Below are 16,844 nucleotides of genomic sequence, written 5' to 3' on the forward strand. Positions count from 1 at the left end.
GGAAAGAATGACAAAATAAAAACAAAAATGGAATAAAAAAGGCACCGAAAGAAAAAAAATCATCAAATAATTTTGAAATGCAAAAGCCAGTGTTTCAATCTGCTACGTGTCAACATTTTGGAGGCTTCACAATTAGACGTCCATTCAACCATCAAAATTCGATGAAAATGGAAGTCAGACATCCATCCGACGGTCGAAATTTGATTAAAATAAGACCGTTGGGAGAAGCATATCTGCTCTTCAGCTACAAAGTATAAACACAAGAACTAGAAAACCAGCCTTTCTCACAGGATGGTGCCGACAGAACCATAGACTCTCTGAAGGAGGAGAGGCTCTCAATAGTCGTCTCGAAGAGTTGTTCTTCTCGACGCTGTTTTCAAGCATCAGTTGTGGAGTTTGTGACCCGAATCTCAGATGGAGACCTCCCTTAGATATCGAAGCGATTCCAAAGCTTTAAATAATGAAATCCCAATCGACATCCAACTCCAAAATCCACTTGCAGGTACTGTTTGCTTCACTAACCCCTACCGGCTCTTTGTCTTTTTTATCATTTCCCTAGCTTCTTACTTGATTATCTTTTTTTTTTTTTAATTAAATTTTGAGACTTGGACTTTTTCATGCTTTCCCCTCCGATTTATTAGTAATATTGAGTTTATTTTTAATGCGTGCTTAATCAGTCAGTATTGGACGCTGGTGTATGCTTTTATTTAGTTTAATATATACTTAGGTTCATCCGGAGCTGGATACAAGAGCGGAACTCCGAGATATCTCTGGGCTCTTTTGAGAGAGGCCTGTTTCATAGAAGCTCATTCTGTTTAGGCGTTAGTTCATAGGCTCATTTACTGGGACGCGTTATGACATGGCAGTGGTACAGCTGACCACCATGTCATTCTACGTGGCGTACAATGCTATATAAATAAACCCACTCCCTCTAATTGGATCTCTCAAATCCCCCCCAAAAAAAAAAAATTAAAAAAAAATTGAGAACACTGCTGCTCTCTGCAACTGCTCTCTCTGCAACAATGGCGGTAAGTTGTTGAGTTCTTCTTCTTTTTCTTTGTCTCCGTCTTCTTCTTCTTCTTTATCCTCGTTCTTCCTCTTCCTCTTCTTCTTCTTCTTGTTCTTCTTCGTCTTCGTTCTTCCTCTTCCTCTTCTTCCTCTTCTTCATCTCTGTCTTCTTCTTCGTCTTCGTTCTTCCTCTTCTTCATCGCTGTCTTCTTCTTCGTCTTCGTTCCATCTTCTTCTTCCATTTTTTTTTCTCTTCGTCTTCGTTCTTCCTGTCCGTCTTCTTCGTCGTCTTCCTCTTTGTCGTCTGCTACTCTCTGCAACAATGGCGGTAAGTTGTTGAGTTCTTCTTTTTCTTCGTCTCCGTCTTCTTGTTTCTGTTTGTCTTCTTCTTGTTGTTCCTCTCCGTCTTCTTCTTCTTCTTCTTCATCTTCGTTCTTCCTCTTCCTCTTCTTCTTCTTCTTTTTCCTCCTCCGTCTTCTTCTTCGCCTTCGTTCTTCCTCTTCTTCATCTCTGTCTTCTTCTTCGTCTTCGTTCTTCCTCTCTTCGTCTCCATCTTCTTCCATCAAAAAAAAAAAAAAAAAAAAAAGAGAGAATACACGGTATTCTGCCACTGCTACTCTCTGCAACTGCTTTCTCTGCGATAATGGCGATAAGTTGTTGAGTTCTTCTTTTCTTCGTCTCCGTCTTCTTGTTTTTGCTTCGTCTTTCTTCTTGTTCCTCTCCGTCTTCTTCTTCTTCTTCGTCTTCGTTCTTCCTTCCGTCTTCTTCTTCTTCTTCGTTCTTCCTGTCCGTGTTTTTCGTCGTCTTCTTGCTCTCTGCTTCGTCGGTTCTGTGCTACTTTTTTCCTTTTTCATTTTACTTTTAATTTTGAAATTAGTTTTTCATTTTACTCTGAATTAGGAAATTTGTTTTTCATTTTACTTCGAATTAGAAAATTAAAGCAAATTAGGGCTTCGAATTAGAAAATTAAAGCAAATTAGGGCTTACTTACTGTATAATTTATTCGCTAACCAGTTTATTGTTTTATTCTCATTGCCAGAAACCGTCCCGAAAGTCCTCCACAAACTCCCTGCGAGCCTACAAGCTCATGAAGGAAGCGTTTGATCTCAAACCGGCTCAGTCCATTGCTGATGCGATCGCTGACCTCGAAGAACACATCAAGGACTCTACCATGATCGTTGTCGAGACGCTTGAAGAATTGGACACACTGACTGAGCTCAAACGGGCCGAGAAGTGGAATGGCCGCGCTCGGATCAGCTGCTTCAACGGAAAGTTGAGGAGGACTGCAAAGCGCAGGGGTTTGAATCTCTCCAAGGTTGGCTCTTAGTATTTTTAAGCTTCGATCTAATCAACTTTTTAGAAATAACAGAGGGAGTTTTGATATTTCAATCCGTTTGGATTGCTGTTATATTGCAAATGCTTTATATTTGATTGAAAGATGTAATCAAATATATGAACAAAGGTTTTGTTACTTTTGGAATATTTGATTTGCAATCAAATATTTGATTGATAGATGTACGCTAATTGGTAACCGTACATATTCAAATTTCAAATCGATTCCAATAATAAGGGGAAAAAAAATGCTTTATATATAGAAGAATTCCGTTATTGTAGAAATTTGGAGATATAAAAGGCATATTGTCTCCATCATAGAAGTTGCTTTGCCAAGCATGTTGTCTTAAGACTAAAAAAGGGACATTTGAAGAACAAGAAGAGGACACCTCTCTCATTTTCACTATACCAAAAGAATCTCAGCACGGGGTTGGATTAACGAGCAGTCTTGCTATCAGTAATTACTAATATTCTTAAGATGTAGTTCATTTTTTTTTTTTTTTCCTTCATTAGCCCTTAACTAATTTTCAATCTAGAATTTCATTATTACGAGGAGTTAAGTTAAACTTATATACGGTTTTAAGCACTAAAAAAATACCTAAGTAATACTTTTAAATAAGATTTGCAAATATTTTTCAATTTTCATATTGGTTTTTTTATTTTATATTCTCTTAAGAAATTCAAACATTTAATATTCAATTTAATTTTTGGATATGGTTATGTATAACCCTTTTTTTTTTTCCAAAAAAAAAAATATGGTTTTGTATATAATATATATACATAACTTTAGATTTCTATGAGTTACAGAGAAATTATCTTTGAAAAAGATCATTTCAAAAAATATTTTGAATACTTGGTGTTTAATCCCCTTTTTTTTTTTTTTTTCCTTTTTTGGTTTTAATCCTCATTTTCTCATACAAAGATTATAACCTTCAATTCTGAATATGAAGTACATGTAAAAAGAACAAATTAGTAACAAAGTGATTCTTTTCTCCGATAGTGAAGTAAGTTTGAATTTCCCACTCCAAGTACAAAAATAAAATGTATTAAATATTTGTTAAAAAAAATTTATATTAAATAATCTGAGTTGGAGGAATCAAAATTGGAAAATGATTGGAGAAAACCATGATAAAAATTATTCAACAAAATATTCCATACCGTTTCAATAATTATCAAAAAATGCCACTCCCAAGAACAACCATAAGTGATGATTAGATAACAACATTTGAAAAAGATGTTCTTGTCCATTATTTTATTTCTTAACAACATTTAAGAATAAAATAGTCTTTCTAAATCTAAAGATAAAACTAGAGCTTAAGGTCTAGCATCCCAAAATAAAGCCACATGCAAGTCAATGAACTCCAATAGTTCAAAATATAAAACTTAAAACGACTAAATTCAGCTTAATAACACATAACCATAAACAAATACTAAACATAAACTCCAAAATAAGCTAAGTAAGTTCCAAAAGTAGAGACCAACAATAAAAGCTCCCAAAGACACTCCAAAGCTATCTATGCCACTTCTTTCCCTTTGTATCCATTATCAACTCCTGAAAAGTAGGTGTGAGATGCAAGCCCTATAAATAACAATTTGGTTCTTTTCTTAGCAAAAGGTATAATAATTATAAACAACTCACCAATAAAATTAAATAAGAAACATAATGTAAACATATTATAAACAACTCCAATAGTTCGAAATAAAGCCACATGCAAGTCAATCAACTCCAATAGTTCAAAACATAAAACTTAAAACAACTAAGTTCGGCTTAATAACACATAACCATAAACAAATACTAAACATAAACTCAAAAATAAGCTAAGTAAGTTCCAAAAGTATCCATTATCAACTCCTGAAAAGTAGGTGTGAGATGCAAGCCCTATAAATAACAATTTGGTTCTTTTCTTTGCAAAATGTATAATAATTATAAACAACTCACCAATAAAATTAAATAAGAAACATAATGTAAACATAATATAAAAAAATGCAAATTTCATTTCAACCAATAGTAGTAAATTCAAGAATTATTTAAAACGGCCCACAAAATAATATTTGTCAAAACATTGACTACAGTATAGTCAAGACAGTTCATATGTGTTAACTATTTACTTTTGGGGCACTCTCCCATGGATTGTCACTTATGGTTAGTGTTATACTAGTGCAGCTCCTCATAAGGTGCTTGATGAAAGTTCTGTCCTCGATTCAACTTTAGTTCTTCTTTCAGAGCTTGAATCTGGAGTGAATTGTCTCTGGATCATCTTTGCCTAGGAGTTTGAGCGAATGGTAGAGGTTGTGGAGCTGGAATTTGAGGACAATTTGGACAAGGGGTTTTAGTCAGATCCAAACCTTGCTGAGTAGTTTACAGAGTGGTTTGGTGGATCTGCAATGTCGATGAGTGAGTGTGTGCGAGGGTGGATCTGAGCTCGCAACCCACTGGCTGTCAGAATTGCAGTCATCCCACTGGTGAGAATGGAAGAGAGCTGTCGAATCTCTCTTGTGAGGGATTCTAGTTGTTTCTCCACTCATGCCATGGACGTTTGTAACGCTCAAATGCCTAGAGAGTCTCTAAAAGCATTAGAGGTGTCTTCGTTAGAGCTGAAAATAAACCTGAATCACTAAAATTGAGATTGGGGAAAGAAAATCTAGGCCTCAACTAGTCCAATTCATCAAGGAAACAAGCTCACTGAGCTTTACACAGAACAAAAATGGTGGAAAACATTGACTGCCTCAAGCTTGGGGACGAGGAGCTTTCTATGCAAATTGAAATGAAAAAACAAAGTAGCTTTGAGCAACTATCACTGCCCCTAGGCATGACATGGCAACCACTAACCAATAACAAGACTAATAACAGGCATGTCGCCCAAGTGCAACAAAGTTATTGTGGACTCGCGGTCGTAGCCTTCATGGCGACCAAGCAACTCTAAACGACAACATTCAACTTAAAAGAAAGGATACAAAACAAAAAAACGGCATCATATTGCAAACCAAACAAGTAACAAAAAAAATTAGACAAGGACACGTGGACCTCTGAGGTTCAAACTTCACCAACGGCTACATTTAAACCCTAATCCCCAATTGATCAGGGAAGCTCGACAAAAGCTGAAGTTGCAGAGTTGAGCTGAGCTTCTAGTCATCTTCTTCTTCTTCAGAACCATTCAAAACTTTTATTATAATGGTTGTCTTTTACAATTTTCCCATTTTTAACACTTTTTGTTTAATGGAGACATTTGCATTCAGAGAGAATTAAAATTTTTTTTTTCCTTAAATATTTTTTCCAAACTCCTCAATTTATATAACAAGGAATGAAAAACTACCAAAAACGATTAAAAACAATCAAAAACCCCCAATTGATTTCTGAGAAAAATCAAGCAGTTACACAAAAGTTTTAAACATTTTACATCTATTTATAAACGTTATTTGTACAAATCATATACATATATAGTGCAAAAGATCAATTTTCTTTTTTTTAACCCCCAAAATCTTATTCAAAAAACCATTGCATTACAAAAAGGGAAAAACCGAGATTGGGACGGCAAAAAAAAAAAAAAAAAAGGGAAGACGGATCAATTTTTGCCGATGAGGCCTGTACAGATGGATGGAACTGATCCTCCTCCGTCTAAAAAATAATAAACATTATTTTAGTCTCTCTCTCTCTCTCTCTCTCTCTATTTGGTCAAGTCAATATTTTAGTCTTTTCATTAAGATAAAACTTTTCACTAATTTATTTATTTTTACTAATCTATAACTTTTGTTATTATTATTACTAATATATATTATTATTACTATTTATTATTATTTTCTCTTTCAAATTTGCCAAAGATGAGCAGCGAAATGATCAAATAATAGCGCTAGCAACTCGCGCTAGAGAATTGACATTGGAATCGTGGCGGAAAATGTCACAAGTGTTGCAGAAGAACTTTCTTTCTTCTAGCTTGTTTGTATAATTGTATTGAATTCGTTGTCTAGACGCACAAGTCAATTATTATTATTATTATTATTATTTTCTCTTTCAAATTTGCCAAAGATGAGCAGCGAAATGACCAAATAATAGCGCTAGCAACTCGCGCTAGAGAATTGACATTGGAATCGTGGCGGAAAATGTCACAAGTGTTGCAGAAGAACTTTCTTTCTTCTAGCTTGTTTGTATAATTGTATTGAATTCGTTGTCTAGACGCACAAGTCATATAGGCAGGGGTGGGCAACCCAAATTTTATTTTAGTGTTTGTACTCATATAGAAAAAAATAAAATAAACAATAGGATGGTGAAAATAAATAAATAAAAAAATGAAGAGAAGGGAAAAATTGGATAAAAGTAAAGAAAAAGAAAAAGATAAATACCTAAAAACATAGACAATTTTATATTTTTAAGTGGTTTTTATTTTTTGTTTGATAAAAGAAATTGTTTGTCTTTCTTAAAGAAAAAAGTTGGATAATTAAGAGTTAGAACTATGAAATTTTATCTTCTTTTTTTTTTTTAATTAAAATCAGTTTCCTACTAAAATTGTGATTATGATTTAGGAGTTAGGATATGCTTTTTTGATTAGGAAAATCATAGATCAAGATATGAAATTTTTGACTAATTTGAATAAATTAATTACAGACTTGATTATTATAATAAATATATTTTATTTTTCTGTAATATTGCAAGATTTTATTGTTTTTTTTGTAGATCAAAATGTTTTGTTATATTTATTGTATTTAAATTTAACAATTTTGCTATCATATATTTTTAAAAAGTTTTTTTGATAATATATATATATATATATATTTTTGAAAATTTAATGCAGTACAGCAATATAAATTAAAAGGTACAACTCATTATATCTCATTTTAGTTAGATATACTATGCTTCTCAATTAATAAAATTTTCTCGCATCATTGAAGTTTGTTTAAAAAAAGGAAAAAAATTTAGCCCCCCAAGATATGAAATCCTGGCTGGCTTCGTCATGCATGCATGCATGATATATAAGTGTATTATATATATAGGTGATGATTATATTGAATTATAATATACAAGTGAAAGGACAAGAGGAATACATGTCAAATATGTCATGCAACTTTTCATGCCATCACTAAAAATTTATAATATGTAACTTCTTTTTTTTATTTTTATTTTTTTTAAACTGCAATAATATGCAACTTTTCATGGCATCACTAAAAAGTACTTTTCATGATGGATGGACTCCCAATTGTTTTTCTTGTTTGCATATAAAAATATAATAAATGCTATAAAATGAAATTAATGCATCAATTCGAAATGTTGGATTTAATATTGTAATTGGAAGTACAAAATGAAATTTAATTTTTCAATTTGGTTATAAAATTGATATATCACAAATATTATAAAGTCGAACTTTTTTAATGCAATGGTTAATTGATTTTCCGTTTCAGGTCGACCTTGAGGACCAAGAATGGTCACTTATCCGTTCAGCCTAAATTACGAGGATATCCTTGGTGATTTGAGAAGGAAAGAATAACAAAATAAAAACCAGTATTACAATCTGCTACGTGTCAACATTTTGGAGGCTTCAGAATTAGACGTCCATCCAACCATCAAAATTCAATTAAAATGGAAGTCAGACATCCATCCAACGGTCGAAATTTGATTAAAATAAAACCGTTGGGAGAAGCATATCAGCTCTTCAGCTACGAAGTCTAAACACAGGAACTAGAAAACCGGCCTTTCTCACAGGATGGTGGTGACAGAACCATAGAACTCTCTGAAGGAGAAGAGGCTCTCAATAGTCGTCTTCAAGCGTTATTCTTCTCGACGCTGTTTCCAAGCATCGGTTGTGGAGTTCGTGACCCGAATCACAGATTGAGACCTCCCTTAGATATCAAAGCGATTCCAAAGCTTTAAATTTAAGAAGGAAATCCCAATCGACATTCGACTCCAAAATGCACTTGCAGGTACTGTTTTCTTCCACTAACCGTACTCGCTCTTTGTCTTTTTTATCATTTCCCCAGTTTCTTACTTGATTCTCTGTTTTATTTTAAATTTTTAGACTGTTAAAGACTTTTTCATGCTTTCCCCTCTGATTTATTAGCATATATAATATTGAGTATATTTTTAATACGAGCTTCATCAGTCTTGGACGCTAGTATATACTTTTATTTATTTGCTAATTTAATATATATATATATATATATTTAGGTTCATCCGGAGCTGGATAAAAGCGTGGGGACTTCGAGATATCTCAGGGGCGCTTTTGAGAGAGGCCTGTTTCATAGATGTATGTTTCACTTGTGGGGTTTTTATTGATATGTCTGACGGAGCTTACTTTAATAGTATGCTTAAGATGCCCGTCGATCTGCGAAATACCGCTGAATATTCTTTGTACTGTTGTTGCTTTTTGGGTCGGTCTCCTTTTGATCTGATTTTGATGGAGCTTAATCAAATTTCCAAGGCTTTTCCTACTACAAATTGATGGGAAGCTCAGTGGAAGTGGGTTCTTCCGAAAGTGGGGTTACGTTGAAGAGGGACCACCCTCTTCTTTGCTCTTCATAGCCAACTGGTAGAGCTGAGAGACACACCCATTTTACAGAGACACAGATGGAGGTTTACCCAGATTTTTTTTTTTTCCCCAGAAGCTAGATTATCTCCCATGGGTTTGCACTGTGGCGGTAATCCTTTTCATTGTGGTACTTTTCCAGATACTTTTACCTGGTTCAGTCATAGAAAAAGTCAGGGAATACATTAAGAGATGGGGAATTTAATTTTAGTTCAGGTGAATTGTTGTTTCTTAAGGAGTTTTGTCAGTAGGATTTTGGCGCTGATATTAGATTTAAGCCTCATAAGCTTTTGGAGAAATTCCAGAAAGAAGCTGGAGAGGCGAAATTTTCCAATGCAACACTGCAACATATTAGGAATTGGAGTCCCCAGATTGCAGTGGTAAACATGCGACTTCTGTCATACTTCACATCAATTATTTTATTTCTTTTCGTCCTTTTTTTTTTCCGTCCTTTTTTTTCTTTTTGGTAATGTTGCATTTTTATTTCAGATTATTGTGCTAGTAACATATGGGATTACAAAGCTATGCTGTGACAAGAAAACTGTTATTTTCTTATTGATATTTGGGAACCAAGTTCTTTTCTTTTATCCTTTGAGTAATCAAACTGGCTAATACTAAAATTCACATTAATATTAAAATCATGGGTTCACTGTGAGCGCATTTGTTTTCTGTACACATATATAGCAATACTTCTTATATCTTGCTCCTTGTATTATTGACTGCGGCGTAAATGGAAATATTATAAGCTCTATATTTTATTTTTCCATTGTTGGATCTCAAACAGGAAAAATTAAGGAAACCGCAGAGCACTTCAAATTGACTGAGATGAATAATAATTCAGTAGACACTCTTCATAGTGCAAGACGGCAAGATCCACACGAGCTAGCTGTTTTTAATTTTGATAGTATATTAGTTGCTACAAATGACTTCAACATAACAAATAAACTTGGGCAAGGAGGTTTTGGTTCCGTTTACAAGGTAATTTATTAGTTATTTGTATATTTGATTTATTATTGCTGCTTAAACGTGAAAACATAAATGGATTGACAAAATTAATGGTTGATATTGCCAGGGAGTACTACATGATGGAAAGGAACTGGAAGTAGCCATTAAAAGGCTATCTAGTAACTCAGAGGGCATACAAGAGTTCAAGAATGAGTTGACTTTGATCTCCAAATTCCAGCACAGAAATCTTGTTAGGCTTATGGGTTGCTGCATACACAGAGAAGAGAAGTTACTAATTTATGAGTTCATGCCGAACAAAAGCTTGGATTTCTTTCTCTTTGGTTGGTTCCACATAAGGCACATATAGTCTCACTTTTAGAGGAATGGTCATTTATTGTTTGCTCAAAACAATTTGTAGATACGCCTATCATAGCCCAGTAGGAAAGTTCTGCTAATTAGTACTACTCTTATCTTCTTCCCCTAAAAGCTATTAGCATAAAACAGCTCTATTGACTGAATTCTATTGGTTGTTGCATTGATTAATTAGACCGAAGAAGAAGATCAGAACTAAATTGGGCTAGACGCTTCAACATTATTCATGGTGTTGCTAAAGGCCTTGTATATCTCCATCGGTCGGCCGGTGGGTTTCTCTGATTTTAGGATGATTTCTACTGGATATGTAGTACCTTTCTGGCTTTCAGATCTATTTTCGATGAAGATTTTATGTAGTACCTTTTTGGCTTTCAGATCTATTTTCGATGAAGATTTTATGAACAAAATTTTATGAGTAAAGTTTGAATTTCTATTTGTGCTCCGGCCCTGATGGTCGGCCGTTGGGTTTCTCTGATTTTTCTTTGTTAACCATTGTTATGAGTTTATTCTTTTTATGTTTTTTTTCCGATGGGGAGAGACAAGATTGTTAGGAGCCCATATTAAGAATAGTTTGCCAAGTTACAACCCATGTTTTATGAGCCCTTTTTCTTTAATGTTGAAAATCTAAGCCCATTTTAAGAGCCTTTGAAAGCAGCCCATATCTCAAAAGGCCATATTCTTGATTTTTGAGATTCTAAGCCCATTTGTGAAATTAGCCCAATTAAGGAAAACATATATTTAAAAAAAAAAAAAATGATTTAAAACCCTAGTACATGGGGCATGAAAACCCAATTTTTTTTTTTTTAAATATATGATTTTGTATAAAAGAAATATAACTTCAGATTTCTGTGAGTTATACAGAAATTTGATATTTCAAAAAATATTTTGAATACTTTTGTGTTTAATCCTTTTTTTTCTTTCTTTCTTTTTTGGTTTTAGTCCTCATTTTCTCATACAAAGATTATAACCTTCAATTTTGAATATCATGTACATGTAAGAACGAGTTAGTAGCAAATTGATTGTTTTCTCCAACAATGAATTTCCAACTCCAAATACAAAAATAAAATGTATTAAATATTTGTTAGAAAAATTTTATATTAAATAATCCGAGTTGGAGGAATCAAAATTGGAATATAGTTGGAGAAAACCATGTTATAACTTATTCAACAAAATATTTAATACCGTTTCAAAAATTATCAAAAAATGCCAACCCCAAGAACAACCATAAGTGACAATTTGATAACAACATCCAAATAAATATATATATATATATATATATATAGATATATAACAAAATTCATCAAAGATGTTCTTGTATATTATTTTAATCCTTAAAAATATTTAAGAATAAAATAGTCTTTTTAAAGCTCAAGCTAAAACTAGAGTTTAACGTCTAGCATCCCAAAATAAAGCTCATATAAGTCAATCAACTCCAATATTTCAAAATATAAAACTTAAAACGACTAAGTTGAGCATAATAACACATAACCATAAACAAATACTAAACATAAACTCAAAAATAGCTAACCAAGCTCAAAAAGTAGATATCAATAATAAAAGCTCCCAAAGACACTTCAAAGCTATCTATGCCACTTCTTTCCCTTTGTATCCATCATCAACTCTGAAAAGTAGGTTTGAGATACAAACCCTATAAATAACAATTTGGTTTTTTTTTTGGCTAAAGGTATAATAATTATAAACAACTCACCAATTAAATTAAATAAAAAACATAAGGTAAACATAATATAAACAATTACAAATTTCATTTCAACATTAGTAATAACTTCAAGAATTATTTAAAACGGCTCACAAAACAGTATTTGTCAAAATATTGACTACAGTATAATCAAGATAGTTCATATGTTTTAAACATATACTTTTGGTGCATTCTCCCATGGATTGTCACCTATGGCCCTCGAAATTAAGGGCTCCTCACATAAGGACCGTGACCACCTTTTCATTACTTCACCATGGTGTCTAGAGACTTCCAACCAAGGCCTCCAAGCCCTTCATATCTTCATCCGGTGTCTAGAAACAGTTCTTTCCTTCAACCAAAGGGCATCAAAATCATTTGAAATTTCACAACAACTTAGCAGACGTGTGGATCTATGTGCGGTAAAAATTTTAGATCAAATAAAGAATCAAAACAAATTTAATTCCTATCCAATGCATAACAAATAAAACACTAAAATCAATTTTTTGTGCAAATTTGTAAAACCTTTTGATTGATTTCAATACCAAAGAAATTGAGAATTTTTATGAAACTTTCAATAACAAAGTAAATATATACAAGTACCTATATAAAAAGTTTAAACCCCAAAAGAGTTAAATAAATGGACCAACTCAAGATTTTAGTTTAAAGCTACAAACGTGAAATTTAGTTTTCAAAACAGAGGTGACTTTGGTACAAAATGAATTCTGGATAATTATAAAACAAAAAGTGATAAAAATTTTCAAAATGCAATTAGATGTATAAATGAATATCTCTATAAAATTTCAGCTCATTCAATGGTCATTTGGTATGATTTTGGACTTCATAAATTTGAAGTTCTTGCTGCTGTCAGAAAAATTCTGCTGTCAAAAGTTTTACATTGAAAATTCATAGAAAATCAAATACTTAATAATTTTTTATGAAACTTGATATGAATTTTCTTCAACATATCTAATTTTATGATCCCAAATTTCAAAGCAAACAGAAGGCGATAGATACCTTGAATCCACACATATATCCACGAAATACCAGCTCACAGCAAAATTCCAAGCTTTGGTTTTCAACTCAAACATTAAGTTTGCACTAAAAATCCATGTCCGACGTACATATATTTCAAATAATCCCTCAAAACAGTATAATAGCTAAACAATAACCCATTTTTCAGTTTTTAAACCCAAAAACAAAAACTCAAATTGTTACCTACCTCCAGTCAAAGCTTGTAAAGCTTTTCCTAAAGCTTAACCTTCTACCTAGCCAAATGGTCTTCTAAATCCAACTCTTTATCCTCCTTAACTTGAAGTTCTTCTTCTCTCAACTCTTGAGAAGCATCTAAGAAGCCAAGTTTGCAAGTCATAAACTCAAGGTTCTGACACTCAAACGAAAATCAAAGCACCATAACTAGCTAAACCACTCTCACAAGCATTTTTCGAACATTTAGAATGCAAGCCCATTAGGAAATAGACAATTTCAGATGTTTAAAAGCTTTAACCAAGATTTACAAACCCATTTACATCAAAATATTTCCAGATTTTTAAGCCTTTCAAAAATCCCATGTAAATACTTCAAAAACAATACTAATGCATCCATAATAAATAGGAAAGAAAAACCAAAGTATGGGTCTTTACCTTAAAGCTCCAAAACAAATGAAAACCCCAAAAAAAAAAAAAACAAAAAGGGGAGGGAAACTTCCAAAAATCTTGTTCTTTTCAATATGCAATAGTTCTAGCAAGAAAAGGATCTCAAGAGCTTCATTTTGATCAAAAGGTTATAGGTTTTGGTTGAGATTTGAAGAATTGAGAGAAGAAAAATGGTGAAAAATGAAGAGTTTAGAGAAGAAAAAGATGGGTTTGGGGTTTCCCTCTCCTTGCTTTTAATGTGAGAACTCAAAAACTAAAAATGTATTATGTTTTCCTGAAATCTGGTTATGAAACATGAATGAATTGGGCTTTTTCATAAAAAAAAAATAATAATAATAATTGTGCTTAAGCTTGCATTAATAATTGGTTTATAAAGATAATAAAACAAATGGGCTTGACTACTAATTGGGTTGTTACAAAAAAAAATATTTTTTGGATAATCAAAATATTCAATATTTGTTTTTTGTTATAAAAAAAAATCAATATTCAATATTATAATTATTGTATGAGAATATAATAACTTTAAATTAAATCATTAGGAGTGATTTTTTGTTGTTATTGTTGTTGCTGTTGTTGTTTTAGTTATCAAAAGTAAAAGTTTTCGATCAACAATTTTATTATATGGATATTATCACTAGAGATCTGTAAACTATATTGCTAGTAATAATTAGGTCCTTAAACTATTTTTTTCAACAAATTGGTCCCTAAACTTGCTCATTTGTTTCACCTTAGTCCTTAACTAATTCTCCATCCAAAGTTCCCTTATTATGAGGGATCAAATTAAACTTTTACAGAGTTTAGGAAGAACATGTGCAATAAACAAAAAAAAAAAAAAAAAAAATTAAATAATACTTTTAAATATGATTCGCAAACATTTTTAAATTTTTATATTAGTTTTTTTATTTTGTATTCTCTTAAAAGTTTAAACATTTAATACCCAGTTCACTTTTTAGATATGGCTTCGTATAACGCAATTTATGAAAAAACAAAAAAAGAAAAAAAGATATGGTTTTGCATTAAAAAAAAAGTAACTTTTAGATTTATGTGTCATAGAGAAATTTTCATTGAAAAAAAAATCATTTCAAAAAATATTTTTCTCTTACATTTTTTTAAAATCCTAGCACGTATGATTTAAAATTTTAATACTTTAAAAATAATTTTTTTACAATAAATAAATGAAGTACATTAAAAAAAATAAACTAAATGGCATTTGATTATATTAAGAATAAAATTTTTGAAAATAATTTATACATATTTTAAAATTTTATCTTTTTTAAAAATATTTCAAAAGATAAAGTATTTTTCCAATTTTTTTTTATCGTTTTCTATGAAAAAAATGAAGATTTAAAATAATTATTCATAAAAATATTTATTTTATTGAAAAAAAATTTTAAAAATATTATTTAGATTTTTTTTAATGTTTATTGCACATGTAAACCTTAAACTATATAAAAAGTTTACTTTAATCCTTTATGATCACATAATTTTAGATGCAAATTTATTTAAAGCCTAATTGTGAAGCAAAATAGCAAGTTTAGATATTAATTTGTCAAAAAAATAGTTTAAAAATCAAAATACCACTATCAATAGTTTAAAAACCACTAGTAATAATATCTATCAGTAAATAAAAACTGATAATTTAAGATAGAAAAAATAGATATATTTAAATTTAATTCTTAATTTTGACGTAGGAATGAGGAGGGCACTACGGTACTCCAATTTGCTAGTAATTGTTTGAAATCTTTTGATGAATTTGACGAACAATCAAACGTTATTTCAACTCTTTGATGATTTATTGCACACAACAGTCCATTGGTACAGTTATCCTCAAGAGGATAAATATGTTAATGTTTAGGGTACTCTTTGAAAATTGAGGATTCATAAAATATTTAAATTATTTATTTGGAGAATTGCTACAAATTCTCTTCCTTCCCAAAACAAGATTCAAAAGTTTTTTTATCCTTGGATAGGGCCTTATTGCGCCAACCTTCAAATTTTTCTGCCATTTACTTTCTTTTCATTTTTCATTTTTAATTTTTATTATTATTATTATTATTTTTTACCTATTTATGCCTAAATGCCAACTGTGCCCCCACAATCTCTCTCCCAACAGCTCTTGAATTTTTATTTTTTTTTCTTACTTATTTACCCTGTCATCTCTTTTATTTATTTATTTTTTTTGTCAATTACATTTTAATATAGTTTTTTAAACAATTTTTATTTTTTTTAATTTTGGTTAAAATATCTATCAATAAATGCAGTTAGATAATACTTATTTAATTACATTTCATATTAATTACAATAACAAGCATTCAATACAGTTTTCTACTCATAAAAAATAGGATGTTGCTAGTTACATTACACAACCCATTTTGCTTCTCACATTGCGACATTGTGTAAAATTACTAAAAACCTTTTTATTTTTATTTTTATTTTATTTTTTAAATACTTGAATACATGTTTTTCTCTCTCAATCTTTATCTTCTTTTCCAAATCTGCGTCACTGCTTATGTTGAAGCTTGCCAACTGGGCAAATGAAATTGATCTCCACCGTTCCATGTTGGTCGGAATTGCTGAAGTTCATGTAAAGCTTAATCTCTTCCCTTCTTTGCTCAATTTTATTGGAAGCAGAGAGAATGTGGAGGAGGGTATCAACCACTTCATGTTATCTGGGAAGACCCATAACCTCGTGGCCGGCACCGACGGATGTGCAAAGTACTTTTTGTGGTTATGGAGGAAACCCAAATCTTGAAACTCTTTTAAAGAAGATGCCGTTTTGGTATTAGGATAATTATGGACTTTTGGAATTTTAAATGTAGTTTGAATTGTTCAATATAAATGAAGGAAGCGTTGAATCAAAATTTTGATTTTAATCGGAATTTTACTGCTTCTATCAAGAAAATGCCAGCCAACATAAAACCTTAAAAATAAAATTGACCCCCCAAAAAAAAAAAAAAAAAAGTCAAGGGTTTTTAGTAATTTTACACAAGAATGCAATGTGAAAAGCAAAATGGATCGTGTAAATGGCAAAGCCCTAAAAGATATACTATGTTGGACTAGGCCGCGAGCCCCTAGTCCAAAGGCCCAAATTCCTCATATGGATCAGACAAGTTGGAACCAAGGATACAAGAGAAGTGTGCATCTTTTCTGACAACCAAAATTTGTAGCTGCATATATTTCTCGGGTAAATTTACTAACATCCCCTTATGTTTTATTTTTATTTTTATTTTTTACGCAATTAATCTTCCCCATTCTGGGACTTTATTTTCCCAGAAAACGGAGCGGCCAATGCTGGGATCGTCATCATCTGCCCGTTCAAGCTGGTGC

The 16,844-nt window shown here is 31.6% G+C and overlaps 1 protein-coding gene and 1 long non-coding RNA gene across 2 annotated transcripts; both read left to right on the plus strand.

Annotated features, from left to right (window-relative positions):
* Positions 1-279: 279 nt before the first annotated feature.
* Positions 280-2,491, plus strand: LOC125420789 (uncharacterized). The gene is made up of 2 exons (XM_048467923.2): positions 280-502; positions 2,048-2,491. Exons 1-2 carry the CDS (start codon positions 461-463, stop codon positions 2,333-2,335), a joined length of 330 nt encoding a protein of 109 aa, XP_048323880.1. The 5' UTR covers positions 280-460; the 3' UTR covers positions 2,336-2,491.
* A 5,505-nt stretch (positions 2,492-7,996) lies between these two features.
* On the plus strand, positions 7,997-10,646 carry LOC107410452 (uncharacterized). Its single transcript, XR_007239064.2, has 4 exons — positions 7,997-8,250; positions 8,495-9,232; positions 9,637-9,830; positions 9,925-10,646. It is a non-coding gene; the product is annotated as an uncharacterized LOC107410452 (long non-coding RNA).
* The last annotated feature ends 6,198 nt before the right edge of the window (positions 10,647-16,844 follow it).

This window comes from Ziziphus jujuba, chromosome 10, assembly GCF_031755915.1.
Source record: "Ziziphus jujuba cultivar Dongzao chromosome 10, ASM3175591v1".
In the NCBI taxonomy this organism is placed as follows: Eukaryota; Viridiplantae; Streptophyta; class Magnoliopsida; order Rosales; family Rhamnaceae; genus Ziziphus; species Ziziphus jujuba.

What these genes read in the sequence shown, in the direction of transcription:
- LOC125420789 (XM_048467923.2), top strand. Translation starts at nt 461, where the DNA reads ATGAAATCCCAATCGACATCCAACTCCAAAATCCACTTGCAG. An exon ending in ACTCCAAAATCCACTTGCAG is followed by an intron (nt 503 to 2,047) that starts GTACTGTTTGCT and finishes TCTCATTGCCAG; the next exon opens with AAACCGTCCCGAAAGTCCTC.